The sequence below is a fragment of the Erinaceus europaeus genome, chromosome 15, assembly GCF_950295315.1.
Source record: "Erinaceus europaeus chromosome 15, mEriEur2.1, whole genome shotgun sequence".
NCBI lineage: Eukaryota > Metazoa > Chordata > Mammalia > Eulipotyphla > Erinaceidae > Erinaceus > Erinaceus europaeus.
In genome coordinates, this window is record NC_080176.1 from 9,942,028 (window position 1) to 9,957,221 (window position 15,194).

Below are 15,194 nucleotides of genomic sequence, written 5' to 3' on the forward strand. Positions count from 1 at the left end.
CCCTCACCTTCTCCCTCCGTCCAGGGGACGAGCTGCCTGAGCTGGACAACATGGCGGACAACTGGCTGGGCTCCATCGCCAGGGCCACCATGCAGACCTACTGCGACATCATCCTGCAGATCCCTGAGCTGACCCCGCACTCCACCAAGCAGCTGGCCACGGACATCGGTGGGTCCCCCCCCCCACTCCTCCCCACCGCTGTTGCTGGAGCCTTGCTGGGCCCAAACACTCCCCAGCCCCAGACACTCACCCCGGAGCCTGAGGCCCAGCCAGGCCTTGGAAAGTGTGCTGGGGCAGGTGAGGTGCTCTGTGGGGACAGAATGAGCTGCAGGGTATCCGCTCCAGTGCCAGAAGATTCACATGAAGGGCTCATCCCCTACGAGGTTGCTCATGTCTCCCCACACTGATAGGGAGAACCAGGGCGGCTCTCTGGCATCCGTGATGCCAGGGGTTGAGCTTGGGGACTCACACTTAAGGGCCTCAGTCACGGAACTGCCTGTTGAGCTGCTTAGAGCTTCTGTGTCACATGAGATGGAGAGTTGTGTATGACAGAGACAGAGAGAGATAGAGAGAGAGAGGGAGAGAAATGCCAGACCCTTGTTGCTCCAAGCGTTCAGGGACACGCTGAGCCGTCTCAGGACGCCTCTGACTGACCTGGTCTGAGGGTGGGCTGGGGACCAGCACCCCAGAGTCACCTGGGAGATGTGGGAGCCTTGCTTCTCAGGGGGTTCCGCTGGGAAGCTGCTCAGATGCTGTCACTGACACCCACCTCCCTCCTCCGTGTGGAAGTGGGGTCTGCTAGGGAGCAGGGCTGGGAAGCGGGGGGTCTCCTGGGGTAGAGCTTCAGTGAAGTCTTCCCATCCTCCCTGAGGGGCCAGGTGTGTATGTGTGTGTGTGTGTGTGTTTACTTACGAAGTACTCAAGAATAATCAATAACTCAATATCTTACTTTTAATATTTATTCCCTTTTGTTGCCCTTGTTACTGTTATTGATGTCATTGTTGGATAAGAGAGAGAAATGGAGAGAGATGGGGAAGTCAGAGAGGGGGAGAGAAAGACACCTGTAGACCTGCTTCACTGCCTGTGAAGCGACTCCCCTGCAGGTGGGGAGCCGGGGGCTTGAAGCGGGATCCTTATGCTGGTCCTTGAGCTTCAAGCCAGGTGCGCTTAACACACTGTGCTACCGCCCAACTCCCTCAATATCTTATTTTTAATGATGTGTTGTTTTTAATTTGACAGGACAAAGGGAATTAGAGAGGGGGAGATAGAGAGAGAGAAAGGGACAACCACAGCCCTGCTTCACCGCCTGAGAAGCTTCCCCCTGCAGGTGGGGAGCAGGGGCTTGAACCCAGGTCCTTGCACATGGTAACGTGTGTGCTCAACCAGGTGTTCCACCACCCAGCGGCCCAACGACTGAATATTTTAACAGTTTAGGTTTATTAAGTGTGGACTGAAGAGGTCCTTCATTCAGTTGGAATGGCTGGACTCAGGGCAGGCCAGTGGGCGCCCCGGGTGAAATTTGGGAGAGGCTGCACCTGCGGCTGAGCCTGTCACGTGTCTCCGCCCTAACCCCAGACTACCTGATCAACGTGATGGACGCGCTGGGCCTGCAGCCCTCCCGCACGCTCCAGAGCATTGCCACGCTGCTCAAGACCAAGCCCGGGGACTTCCGCCAGGCCAGCAAGGGTCTGCCCCGCCGCCTTACCGCCAAGCTGGCTGCCATGCGGGGCCTTGACGGCTGAGCCCGCACCCGCTGCCAGGGGCCGCCCTCTGAGCACTAGGGGCCCACCTTCCAGCCGCCAGGGCTAGGTGGTGGTAGGAGTGTTTTTTCTTTTTCTCTTTCTTTCTTTCTTTCTTTCTTTTTCTTTTTCTCTTTCTTTTCTTTTTCTTTTTCTTTCTTTCTCTCTCTCTTTTCTTTTCCTTCCTTTCTTCTTTTTCTTTATTTTAAAGACTTGGATCATTTGTATAATTTAAAGGGTTGTAAATTAGACGCCTATTATTTATTAAAGAGAGATTTTTTCAGATGATTCTTTAAAACTACTCACTTTTGCAAACACAATGAATAAATGCTCTGACAAAGAAGGTCTCCTGTCCATGTGCATACACCTCCCCCACTCCCACCCTTGGGGGATGAGAATAGTGGAGAGAGGTTGCAGGGGAGCCTGCACAGAGGTCAGCCCTGGGGGGTGGGGGAGTCTTTCTCCCCCTCAGAAGATTGGCAGGGGTGGTGACCCTGAGGGCATTGGGGCAGCTTCTGGCTAGCGGGAGCAGGAAGGTTCCAGATCAGCACAGGGGCTACTGAGCTCGGGGACAACCCTGTTGGCAAACTAAAGCCAACACAAAGAAATGAACAAACAAAAACAATGGATTGCCTTCCTAGCTGGTCACCACCAGATTATCACGACAGACTTGGCGAGAGGAGTCCGGTGGTCCCTCCTGCCACACGTCCTTGTCCCCAACACCAGGTGTAGGGTCCTGGCTGCAGAGGCTCTGGGCTCCCAGGAGATGGCTGTTGTTATTCACACTGATTCCAGACCACAAGGCTGGGTCTCGCCTCCGCCATCCATCCGAGCCTCAGTTTATTGACCTGTGAAATGGATCCACACTATTTCTCAATGGTCCTGAGAATGAGATAAGATAGGCCCACACAGACTGCTCGACACAATAGAGCCAGTGTTTAGTGACAGCAGATGATAGCAGCGCCCATGATGACAAGGACACTTAATAAACAAGAGCTGGAGTCAGGAGTAAGTGTGGTGTGACTTCAAAACTCGCAGCACCAACCAAGACTTGCCAGGCTCCAAGCTGGGAAACGCCACCTCCCCCATGTCTGCCCCACTCAGCGCCGGCTCTGCTGCCTCTGGTCCAAGTGGCTCTAGGCTCTCGGCACCTCCTTCCTCAACAGGGGTCTCTGTGGGGAGCCAGCTTACCCGCCTTCCAGGCATCTAAAGCTGGAGCCCCTTCCCTGGTCAGCTATCTACACTGGCTCTACCCCCGTCGTGTTTCCTAATCACACTCTGACCCCTCTCTAGGGAGCCCTTAGCGTTACTATGTTTAGCCTTTTGTTGGTCTGCTTCTAAATTCTTCTAAGACCCCTTCTGTTTCATTGGTTTAATCCCCCCTGTTTAACACTGTATTCTATTTACAAAACCACTGTTAACTAAGCACTGCCCTGCCTCCAGGGCATTGGTTTAATCCTCACTGTTTTGCAAGCTTTTTCCTTCTCCCCACCCCCTATCCTACGTACATCCTCTTCAGACCTGATACTTCTGCCTCAGGATATATAAGGACAGGATTGTGATTAGAGATAGATTCCACATGAATAAAGACTGAACTGCGTACCACTCAGCCATGAGTCCCTGGTCGTCTGTCTTCCGCCCGTGAAGCTAGCCCGGCAGCCTATCAGAGCATGGGACCAGGCAGTGGCTTATCCGGTAGAGCACTCTCATTGTAGTGTGCAAGGACCAGGGTTCAAGCCCCTGGTCCCCGCCTGCAGAGAAGCTTCACAAGCAGTGAAGCAGGGCTGCAGGTGTCTCTCTCTCTCTCTTCCTCTCTATCTCCCCTTCCCTCTTGATTTCTCTGGCTCTACCCAATAAGTAAGTAAGGAGAGAGAGAGAGAGAGAGAGAGGGAGAAGAGGAGAGGCAAACACTGGCCCATGACGGTCAGCTTGGGGCTTGGCTGAGAGGGATGTGAGCTATTAGTGGGGTTGGAGACGGGTGTGGAGCTGCGGACGGCCTTTCCCCTGCCTCATCAGGAAAGGCTGCCTGGGAGAGCAGAGACTGTGTGTCAGCTGCTGTGATCGTTCTGCTTAACTTGGTTTGAGTATTTCTCCTTCCCTCTCTCTCTGGCTTTCCCACCCCTAAGAAGTAAGTTTGAGTTGCTTGGAAGAAGTCACAAGACTGCTGCTTCAGGGACAACGTGAAAAGAACCTTTAAGTTTTTTATTTTATTTTTTTAATAAAGATCGTATTTATTTTTGTTATAGATTTCTTTGTTTTACTTGATAAGACAGAATTTGAGAAGGGGCAGAGATAAGAGGGAGAGACATCTGCAGCACTGCTTCACAGCTCGTGAAACTTCCCCCCCTGCAGGTGGGGATCAGGGGCTTGAACCTGGCAGGGTGGGGGTGGGGGGGCGGTTGGCTGGGACAGCTCAGGCTCAAGAGCGGGTCAGGCTGGTGGTGTGGACAGGACACTCCTGCATCCCCACCACCACCGGCACCCTTCAGAGCCCATGGCCTGGGACTGACTGGCCAGGAGCTGTTAGCCTCTTTGAGGGGACAGGGACTCTAGTCTTGGAGCTCGGCCAATGGGCCTGGCTCCTCGGGTCTGAGCTCTTGGCCTGCGTGACTGAAGGGGTCTAGATGGCGAATAGACAGGGCCTAGGTAAGGGTGGGCTTGAGGGGCTGGTGGGCGGAGTTTAGTGGACAGGTGGGCGTGACCTTCGATAGCTGGCCAGGACCAGAAGGTGGTGGGTGGGGCCTTAAAGGCCAGTGGGCGGGGCTAGGGCAGTTGGGCGGGGCCTGGGTGTTGGGTGGGGGCGGGGCTAAACAGAATAGGAGGGGCCTATGTGGAGGATGAAAGGGCTCTAAGGTCTGTGGTTGAAGACGGGGCTGGGGGGGTCTCAGAGGCTGGTGGGCGGGGTCCATAGGACAGGTGAACGAAGTTCAAAGGGCAGGTGGGCGGGGTCTAGAGGGCAGGTGGGTGAGTCTAGATAGCATCTCCCTCGCTGTCAGACTCGATGATGTCCAGAGGCTGCAGCCGCAGGGAGTCATACTTGGGCGGCGGGGTGCCCGGGATGGGCAGGGTCTGCTCGCTGGGGTAGGCCCCGGGGTGAGGGTCGGGGTCGGGGTCGGGGCCGGCCACGTCGGGCTGGAAGCCGAAGTTGGTGTGGGCCTTCACCAGCTCGGCCACGGTGGGTGGTGGGCTGTCGTAGCGGGCCTGGGTGCGCTTCTGCCGCAGGGCCTTGGCCAGGGCCACCAGCTTGATGATGGTGATCCACAGGAAGTCGATGATGATCTCGCCGAACTCGATGAGGCACAGCACCGAGCCCCCCATCCAGAAGCCAAACTGGCCGCCCAGGTTTGACAGCAGCCAGACAATCTATGGGGGGGTGGGGAGGGGAGGGTAAGCCTAGTAAGGGGCTAGGGACTGGGCCCCAAATTCCTGCCTCCGGGCTTCAAGGAAGGCAGCCAAGGTAAATAAAGTCTTGCAGTTCGGAGAAAAGATTTGAGCTCTTTCTAAGTCCTGGGTAAGGCCCAGGAGCCTCGGGGCTCCCAGGGTGCTGAGCAGGACTGAGTGGGGGCCTCCAGGGTCTGGGGTAAAGCTGTGGGGGTTCACAGAGTATAGGGCAGGGCTTGGGGGGGGACCCCTAGTGTGCAAGACAGGAATGAAGGGACCTCCAGGATGTTGAGGGGGTCTCATGGTGTGGAGCAGGGCTGGCAGGATACCCCTCACCCCCCGACCCACGAAGGGCTGAGGAGTCACAACCCCCCTCAGACTCACGTTGTTGGCCGCTGACTCCTCAATGGTGCGATAGTTAAATTCTTGGAAGTAGATGTTGAGTTTGACAATTCCCTCCCTGCAGGGACAGCAGGAAGGCCTAATGCCCCGTCCCGACACCCCCCAGGGGCACACTCGAGAACGGCAGTCAGGGTCTCTCCCCACCTGAGTTGCCCTTAGGACCCTCCCAGGAGAGTAAGATGTAAATACACACCAGCTGTGCCCACCTGCCCTCCTCCCCAGGTGCCACCCATCACAGCTCAGCACCCACTCCTGGGCTCTTTTTTGTCTGTTTGTTTCTGAATTAGCTTTTGAAATGTCACTCTGACTTGAGGCAGCCCCAGTGTCAGCTCTGACACCTCTCTCGCACCCCTAGGGTGACCCAGATGACATGGAGTCCTGGGTTTTGGCCCCAGCAAGGAGCTTGGGGTACATAAGGGTGGCCCACTGGCCCCCATACCTGGTGATCCCCAGGAAGCCTTAGCTCTCTCATGCCTTCCAGCTTCTGCCTGGACAGCTCTGGTTCAGTCTCCTTTTCAGAAAGCTGGCCTGGGGGTCCCCTCCCTAAGCAGACCCCCCCTCCAGCAGGTGGAGGCTGCTTTCCTGCTGAGCTCTCCCCCCAAAGGGGGGATCGTACAAAGTCACCAAAGGCCCCGTTTGTATGTCTCTGTCCTATAGGAGCAACGCTTCCCCAGAGTGTGGGCTTTGTGTGTTTCCTTCTTGCACTCGGTGGATGGAAGGCTGGATGAATGGATGGAAATGGCGGGTGGTTGGAGGAGTGGGAGAATGAAAGGGTAGATAGTGAAGGGATGGCTAGATAGGTGGGTGGATTAATAAGTGAGTGAATGAGTGGGTGGGAGAATGAATGATGGGTGAATGGGTAGAAAGATGGGGTGGATGGATGGGTGGAAGAAATAATGGATGAGTGATGGATGAGTGTGTGGGTGGATAGATGGACAGGTGGATGGTAGGTACACGGATGAGTGGACAGGTGACGGGATGGATGGGTGATGAACAGACAGCTAGTTGGCTGGATGGGTGGAAGGATGGATGGATGGATGGATGGAACAGTGGATATTGGGTAGATGAGTGGAAGAATGGGATGGACGGATGGATGGATGGACGTATGGAAGAGTGGATTATGGGTAGATGAGTGGAAGAATGGGATGGATGGGTGGATGGACCAGATGACTGGTTGGCTGGAAGAATAGAAGGGTAGGTGGATGGGTGCACAATGGATGGAAGGATGGAAGGATGAGTGGTGGAGGGATGAGTGGCCAGAGGGCTGTTTGAGCAGAGCCAGGTGGAGAGGAGGGGCAGGCCTCCTGCAGGAAGTGGCAGATGTGTCCTTGGGCTGCTGTCTCCAACTCCCACTGCTTCCTCCCCCAGGGCTGGCCCCTGCGTCTGAGCACTCCCATAGCTGTCTGTCCAGACACACCCTGAGACTCTGCCTCCCCTCAGACTCCACACTCACCTGTCCATGGTGATGTTGGGGCTTTGGTCCCGCTCCTGAGACAAGACGTGGAAGATCCAGTCCTGGAAGCCAAGAGCCCATGAAAAACACCCCCCCCCCCAGCACGTCTCTGCCACCCACCCTGGGACCTGGGACCTGTGGGAGGCGGGAGGACCATATGTGTGTGTGTGGGGGGGGACCTATTAGGCCAGCTCTCCTGCCTGTGACCTCGCACTTGCTGTTCTCTTTAGCTGAATCCTCCCCTGCCCCTCCACTCAACCCTGGGTCCTCCTGCCCAGCTCCAGCTCAACTCAAACACTCCCTCTCCAGGGAGCACCCACTCAGGGAACACTGGTGGAAGGAGAGAAGGATGCAGAGGGAACAGGGGGAAGGGAATAAGAGGAGAAGAGAGGAACCGAGGGGCAAGGATGGAGGGAGGGAGAAAGGGAGCAGACTGCAGACCGAAGAGCGGGTGCCAGGAGGTTGGCCCATCCCGCCACCCCACCACCTCACCTCAGAGGACTCGGAAGGCCAGTCAGCCATGGAGATGGTCATCTTGTACTGAGTGTCACTGGAAGAGAGCAGGAGGACCTCTGGTCCCTACCACTGTGTGTGTGTGTGTCCCCGGGCCTGGGTCCCCCCGCCCCCCGCCCTCTCCCCACTCACTTGCAGGTCTCCTTACACATGCTGATACACGCTTCTCTCTGGGTCACGCTCATGTGCAGGGTGGAGTAGCAATAAGCTGGGGGGCGGGGGGCATGAGAGTTTGTGGGGTGCAAGGGCTTCCCTTGCCCTTCTGGGGGCCCTCTGCCCCTGTGACGGGGGGTATTGAAGGGAGGCTGGAAGGATGAAGCTTCTCCCTCGTGGTCTGGGAACTAAGGCAGTGGGAAGGCACAGGCTTTACAAGCATCGAGTCCTGAGATGGAGCCTGGGCACCGCGTGTGCCAGAGTGGTGCTCTGCTTCTGTCTCTCTCTCTAATTAATAAGTAAATTAGCATCTCTTAACATTCCTATTTATCTTTCTTTTTTTCTGTATGTTATTTATTTTTTTAAATTTTATTTATTCCCTTTTGTTGCCCTTGTTTTATTGTTGTAGTTATTGTTGATGTCGTTGTTGGATAGGACAGAGAGAAATGGAGAGAGGAGGGGAAGACAGGGGGAGAGAAAGAGAGACACCTGCAGACCTGCTTCACTGTTTGTAAAGCGACTCCCCTGCAGGTGGGGAGCCAGGGCTCGAACCGGGATCCTTACGCCTGTCCTTGTGCTTTGCGCCACCCGCTGTGCTACAGCCCGACTCCCTGTATTTTATTTTATTTTTTAATTTTAATTTTATTTTTTTAAATATTTATTTATTCCCTTTTGTTGCCCTTGTTTTATTGTTGTAGTCGTTGTTGGATAGGACAGAGAGAAATGGAGAGAGGAGGGGAAGACAGAGAGGGGGAGAGAAAGACAGACACCTGGAGACCTGCTTCACCGCTTGTGAAGCGACTCTCTGCAGGTGGGGAGCCGGGGGCTCGAACCGGGATCCTTACGCCGGTTCTTGCACTTTGCACTGCCCGACTCCCTGTATTTTATTTTTTAAGAAGAGAGAGCTACAGAAAAAAAAAAAAGCAGAAGTCTCCAGCCTTGAATAAAGAGATCTCTTCTGAAGAAAGCCTTCGTGGTGGGAGTTGAGCCACCGTCTCTGACCCACGTGGTCTCACCCCATTGGGGATCAGAGCCATGGGGGACCCCACTCACCCCAGTCTGGGAAGTCCCGGGTATTGCAGTATCTGTGCCCAGGGGGCAGTGGGTATAAGTAGTGGCCACAGCTGCAGTTCTGGATCATGTGACTCTGGAAGCAGGATCGGATGCAGGCCTGGGTGGTATGGGGGGGACAGAAAGCACAGACACAGATGAGACTGTGATGCCTCCACTCGGGCCCGGGGGGCCACAGAACTGGGAAATCAGTGCCCAGACTAAGGGAAGTGTGTGTGTGTGTGTGTGGGGGGGGGTGGTGGTGCTAGGGGAGCCTGTCCAGCTGAACTTTGGGGTGTCATGACCCCCTAGCCACTGAAGGGACACTCCAGGCTCCCGACAGAGCCCTGCAGCCTCCCAGCTCCATCCGTGGAAGCCCACGGTCAATCCTGGGGAGCCTGGGCCTTCTTCCCGAGGACACCACTGGGGAGAGCTTGGGCGGCCGCTCTGGGGCAAATCTCCCCCACAGTGTCCATCTCTTAGGGCTCCGATGAGCTGATGTATGCAAAGCCCTCAACAGAGAAACTGCCTGGCACCTGCCACACCCGCCATTCTTAGTCCATCAGTGAGCGTGTCTAATAAATAGCGTGGGTATAATAAACAGGATTACGGGCCCAGTATAAAAGGCCAGAATGACCAACAATCATTAGTACATTATCTCCTTAGGTGGGGGTGGGGGTTCAGGGGATCCCATGGTGACTCAGGGCCCCTAACTCCTTAGTACAGTGTCTCCCATGCACACAAGGCTCCTTCCTGGGAGACCCTGCAGGCAAGCTAAGGGTTAACTTCTCAAGAGAGAGGCAGCCTCCCCACTCCCTTCAAAGCCATCAACCTGACATCAGTCAGTTGCCTGTTGTTAGCAAACTCCACTGATAAGCAAGACAAAGTGTATTCTCTTCATGCAGAGAGGAAAATAAATTAGCCTTGTAAGGTTGTGTCTGTGTCGTGCTATAGAAAAGATTAATTGTGTAAGAGCAAAACCCCAGTGTTTGCAGCCCAGTTTTTTAAAACTTTACTTATTTATTTATTTTTCCCCTTTTGTTGCTTATCATCATTGTTGCTATTATTATTATTGTTGCCATTGTTGTCATTGTTGTCGGATAGGACAGAGAGAAATGGAGAGAGGAGGGGAAGACAGAGAGGAGGAGAGAAAGACGGACACCTGCAGACCTGCTTCACCATCTGTGAAGTGAGCTCTCCTGTAGGTGTGGAGCCTGGGGCTCGAACCGGGACCCTGATGCCGGTCCTTGTGCTTTTTGTCATGTGCACTGAAATCCCACTGCGCCACTGCCTGGCCCCCACACAGCCCAGTTTTTTTGGACGCAAGTCCAGCCGGGTGTGCCAGAATAATAAACACTTCTTCTAGGGTCAGTTGGTGGCAAACCTAGTTAAGTGCTCACATTACAGTGTGCAAGGACCCGGGTTCAAGCCCCTGGTCCCCCCTTCAGGAGGGAAAGCTTTATAAGTGGTGAAGTAGGGCTGCAGGTGTCTCTCTCTGTCTCCCTCACTACCTTCCCCACCCCTCTCAATTCCTCTCTGTCTCTATCCAATAATAAAATAAAGAAATAAATAAACACTTCTTCCTGTTTAAAAAACCTCCATGTGTCTTGTCTCCTGGCCAGAGAACCCTATGTAGACTCCAGAGGTACAGCACTAAGTCCCGGGGCCTCCCTGAGGTGCACCTGCCCGGCAGGCAGGGGAGGCAGGTGGGCAGCCCTGGCCACAGGCCCCCAGGACAACCTTGCTCACTGACCCCCAGCGTGGGCCCACCTGGATGGAGTAGCTGGTGTTATAATCTCTGTAGAGGTTGTCGACAGGCACGTCCGAGCCGTTGACAGTGCACTGGCTGTAAGGCTTGCCCATGCGCTCCAGCTTGTCCTGGACCCAGAGAGGTTGTTTGTGGGGGACCCTGGGCACCCCCAAACAGCCCCCTCGACCCACAATGGCTGCCCTCAGGGGACTCCAGCTGGAAGGAGGCAGGTCCCCGGGAGGGATCCCTCTAGGAGGGGTGTCCTGGGCGGGTGGGCTTACGCACCACCAGCACCCCAATGGAGGTCTCGGTCCCCGACATGGCGTAGATGCCCTCATCCTTGATGAAGGGGTAGGTCCTCTGCTCATGGAGCAGCAGGCGGGCACCAGCCGTGGATGCCAGGTAGCGCACATAGTCCTGCTGTCCGATGTCCAGGATCAGCTTCAGGCCTGCGGGCGGGTGGATGGATGGAGGCGGGTGGGTCTCGGCTCTCACCCATACCCAGGGAGAGGCCCACCTCCTGCCGCCCCCCCACTCCCGCCTCAGGGTGAAGCTGACTGGGCTGGGTAAAGACCTGGACTCCGTGTCTTCTCTCTCTACTATATTCATTTTAGGATAGAGACAGAAATCAAGAGGAAAGGGGAAGAGAGAGACAGAGACAGAGACACCTGCAGCACTGTTTCAATGTTTGTGAAGCTTCCCCCCTACAGGTGCGGAATGGAGACTTGAACCTGGTGGGCAGTGGAAGGTGCACCTGGCTAATCGAATATAGTGCTAAACACAAGGACCTGTGCAAGGATCCAGGTTCAAGCTCCTGCTTCACAGCGGGGGGGGGGCAGTAATTCATCTTGAGTGGTGAAGCAGGTCTGCAGGTGTCTCTCTTTCTCTCTCCCTCTCTATCTTCCCCTCCTCTTTCAGTTTCTCTCTGTGTCCTGTGCAATAAAATGGAAAAAAAAATGGCTTTCAGAAGCATTCAGGAGTGGATTGTTGAGTCAGCACTGAGCCCCAGTGATAACCCTAGAGACTAAAAAAAAAGAGAGAGAGAGAGAAAAGGGGCTGGGTGGTAGCGCACATGGTGCAAAGCGCAAGGGCCAGAGTAAAGTTCCCGGTTTGAGCTCCTGGCTCCCCACCTGCAGGGAGGTCGCTTCACAACTGGTGAATCAGGTCTGCAGGTGTCTATCTTTTTTTTTTTAATTTATATTTATTAATTTCCTTTTGTTGCCCTTGTTGTTTTATTGTTGTAGTTCTTATTGTTGTTGGATAGGACAGAGAGAAATGGAGAGACAGAGAGGGGGAGAGAAAGACAGACACCTGCAGACCTGCCTCACCGCCTGTGAAGTGACTCCCCTGCAGGTGGGGAGCCGGGGGCTCAAATCAGGATCCTCATGCCGGTCCTTGCGCCACGTGAGCTTAACCCGCTGCGCTACCACCCGACTCCTTTAGGTGTCTATCTTTCTCTCTCCCCTCTCCATTTCTCTCTGTCCTATCCAAAAATGACAACAGCTATAATAACACAATAATGACTACAACAAGGGCAACAAAATGGGAAAAATGGCCTCCAGGAGTAGTGGATTCATAGTGCAGGCACTGAGCCCCAAAGATAACCCTGGAAGCAAAAAAAAAAAAAAGAAAAGAAAAGAGAGAGAGAGAGAGAGAGGGAGAGAGAGAGAGAGAGAGAGAGAGAGGGAGGGAGGGAAAAGAAAAAGAAGAAAGAGAGACCTGAACCTAGGTCCTTGCGCATGGTGACGTGTGTTCTGGGCTCTCTCTCACGGCCTTCTCCAAGGCCCCATCCTGACCCGGCCACCACCCATGCTCTCCTCTCAAGGGCTCCCCCAAGCTCAGCTCCATCGCCTCCTCTTCCCAGGGCCTCACCTCCTCATTCTTCCCATCCCCTCCCTCTTAGTCTCCACTGATGGAAGCTCCCACCTCCTTCCTGTTGGGGCCCTGGGGAAGGCTGTTCCCTTACTTTGGAATGCTGTCCCCACCCTCACCTTTCACCTAGAAGCTCCTCCTCTTCCTCCAGACCTCAGCCCAAGGGTCACTTCCTCCAGAAGCCTTCCCTGATTGCCTAGACCCAGTCTCAGGGTCTTTGTTGTACATCACCTAGTTCTGGGACTTTTCCTTTCAAAGTACCTGCCTCCCCCTGTTGAGTCTCTCTCTCTCTCTCTCTGCTTCAAAGATTGTTTTATTTATTTTAGGCTCAGGCAGTGGCGCACCTGGTTGAGCACACACATTACCATGTGAGAGGACCCAGGGTCAAGTCCCTACTTCCCACCTACTAGCCAGCAGAGCACACACTTTGCTGTGAATGAGGCCCTGCGTCTGCGCCTTGGCCCCATGTGCCAGCATTGTGAACAGCACCAGAGGGGCTGCAGGGATGGTGGAGTTGAGCTGTGTGTCTCTCCTCTCTTCTCTTTCCTCTCATTCTCGGGGACAGGGGAAGCAAATCGGGTTGGGGACACCACTTTGCAGTATCACACATTTCAAAGCCTTAAGTTCATTCCCAAGCATTGCATTAAACAACAATAAAAAAAATAATGGAGGGAGCTGGGCAGTGACCCAGTGGGTTAAGCGCACATGACGCAAAGCGCAAGGACTGGCATAAAGATTTTGGTTTGAGCCTCTGGCTCCCCATATGCAGGGGAGTCACTTCACAGGCAGTGAAGCAGATTTGCAGGTGTCTTTCTCTCCCTCTCTCTGTCTTCTCCTCCTCTCTGCATTTCTCTCTGTCCTATCTAACATCAACAAGAGCAATATCAACAACAACTATAAACAAGAACAACAAAAGGGAAAAAATAAAAAATATATATACATAAAAAATGGAATCAAGCCAGAGAAATATTAATCTGTAGAGCACCAGACTTGCATGTCTAAGGTCATAGGTTCAATTCCCAGCTCCACCGTAAGCCAGAGCTGAGCAGTGCTCTGGCCTCAGTATCTCTCTCTCTCTTTCAAAATAAATAAATGAAACAATCTTTTAAAAAATGATTTCTTTCTTTCTTTATTGGATAGAGACAGACAAATTGAGAGGGAAAGGGGAAAAAGAGAAGCAGAGAGAAAGACAGACACCTGCAGCACTGCTTCACTATTCCTGAAGCTTCCCTCCTGCAGGTGGGGAGCAGGGGCTTGAACCTGGATCCATGCACAGGTCCTTGTGTTTAGTACTCATGTACGCCTAAGCAGGTGTGCCACTGCCCCGGCCCCCTCCCTGTACTTCCTGTCCATGGCAAGGTGGCTCAGGAGGGACCCTGCCTCGTGTGAACTGAGTCACCCGGGCAGGTTGCTGTGAAATCCCTCAGCACAGCTGACGTTTGCTCCTGGCTGTCAGGTGATGTCCTGAGCCCCGTGTCACAGCCTAGTGATTCCATGAGGTCCACACCCCGTGCTGTGATGCCACCTCTGAGGGAGCCAGGGCTTCAAGAAGGGAAGCCTGAGGTTTGGCTAATTCTGAATGGAGGAGTCAGTGTTGATGGCTCTGAGTCATCAGAGCCCCTGAGTCCTTACTCCGCTGGTCAGAACAGCTGGAGAGGGGAACTGGCAGTCCTCACCCAGGGCCGTGTGAGCACTGGGTGCCGGGTTCATGGTGACCCCCAGAGGTTGTCCGGCCTCCAGGCCCATGGAGACGCTGAGTCACACCATGGCCACTCCTCCCCCCACCGCTCCTTGAGCCCCTGACCCTTTTTCCTGCCCCTGAAGGTCAGGACCTGCTGCCTTCAGCCCGACAGGGTGGGGGTGGAGAGGGGAGGCCTCACCAAATTCGGCTCCGGGGTTGGAGGAAGGGAGCGGCTTCTCCTTCATGCCCCAGTTGAAGATGTAGCAGTTGCCGTAGTCAGGGTGGAAGATTCTGCTGAAGTTCCTGGAAGAAACCCCACCAGCCGCTGTCTCCTGTGCTCTGAGGCCCGGGCAGGGAGGATGTGGGCAGGGGGCCGTACCATGCACCCCCTGCACCAGCCAGTGATGAGGGTCCCAGAGTCCCTGGGGACAAGGGGCTGGGCAGTGCACATACTGCTTGGGTTCAAGTCCCCACTCCCCACCTGCAAGGCATCTGGAGGGGGAGCACGTTTCTCCCTCCCTCCTCTGAGCTCAGGGGAGGGGACATGTGGACGTCCTGGGCACTCTTCCCACAATGGGACTCTGGCCTGCCTCCCCCTCACCCCCCACCCTTTTTTCTCCTTCCTGGAGGCTCCCAGCCTGAGGCCACCAAGCAGAGCCTGGATTCCTGTGTTTCCAGTGTCTCTGTTTCCATTTTCACTCCTTTACCACCTTCTAAGACTGTTTGAGAAGTTTTCAAATTCTCAGCCCTGGTGCCCCCTGCTGTGAGCCCAGAATATTCTCTGGGAAGTTTTCTGGGTAACAAATTTCTCCTGGCCTTGCAAGCCAGACCCCCTCCCCACAAGCCCCCAACTTCCCGCTTCCAGGCCACCATCATTGCCACTGGCTCACTGCCTAGAACACAAATGAGAAAATATAAAGTCACTAATTTTTAAATTTTTTAAAATATTTATTTATTTATTTATTTTTTACCAAAGCACTGTTCAGCTCTGGTTTATGGTGGTGCAGGGGATTGAACCTGGGACTTTGAAGCCTCAGGCATGAGAGTCTCTTTGCATAACCATTATGCTATCTACCCTCTGCCCCCCCTTTTTTTTTTAATGCTGGGACTCGAACCCAGGACTTGCACAAACAGGGCATGACTTCTGCCACTGAGTTACACCCCCCACACCCCAATTCTCTCTCTCTTTGCTTCTCAGCT

At 54.3% G+C, this 15,194-nt stretch overlaps 2 protein-coding genes across 4 annotated transcripts in view; one reads left to right on the forward strand and one right to left on the reverse strand.

Moving 5' to 3' along the window:
* Positions 1–2,019, forward strand: part of COG7 (component of oligomeric golgi complex 7) — a 57,587-nt gene extending 55,568 nt beyond the window's left edge. Inside the window, exons 15-16 of the mRNA XM_060174104.1 lie at positions 25–168; positions 1,576–2,019. Of these exons, the coding sequence (XP_060030087.1) occupies positions 25–168; positions 1,576–1,742 (311 nt within the window). The 3' untranslated portion in view covers positions 1,743–2,019. The remainder of the gene's footprint in view (positions 1–24; positions 169–1,575) is intronic.
* Positions 2,020–3,632: 1,613 nt separating this feature from the next.
* SCNN1B (sodium channel epithelial 1 subunit beta) overlaps positions 3,633–15,194 on the reverse strand; it is a 50,489-nt gene continuing 38,927 nt past the window's right edge. For all 3 annotated transcript variants that reach the window (XM_060172803.1, XM_060172804.1, XM_007516565.3), the window contains exons 5-13: positions 14,194–14,297; positions 10,727–10,890; positions 10,462–10,569; positions 8,695–8,812; positions 7,621–7,696; positions 7,468–7,525; positions 6,976–7,037; positions 5,505–5,580; positions 3,633–5,102 (exon numbers count right to left, since the gene is read on the reverse strand). In XM_060172803.1, coding sequence (XP_060028786.1) covers positions 4,710–5,102; positions 5,505–5,580; positions 6,976–7,037; positions 7,468–7,525; positions 7,621–7,696; positions 8,695–8,812; positions 10,462–10,569; positions 10,727–10,890; positions 14,194–14,297 — 1,159 coding nt within the window. In that variant the 3' untranslated portion in view covers positions 3,633–4,709. The remainder of the gene's footprint in view (positions 5,103–5,504; positions 5,581–6,975; positions 7,038–7,467; positions 7,526–7,620; positions 7,697–8,694; positions 8,813–10,461; positions 10,570–10,726; positions 10,891–14,193; positions 14,298–15,194) is intronic.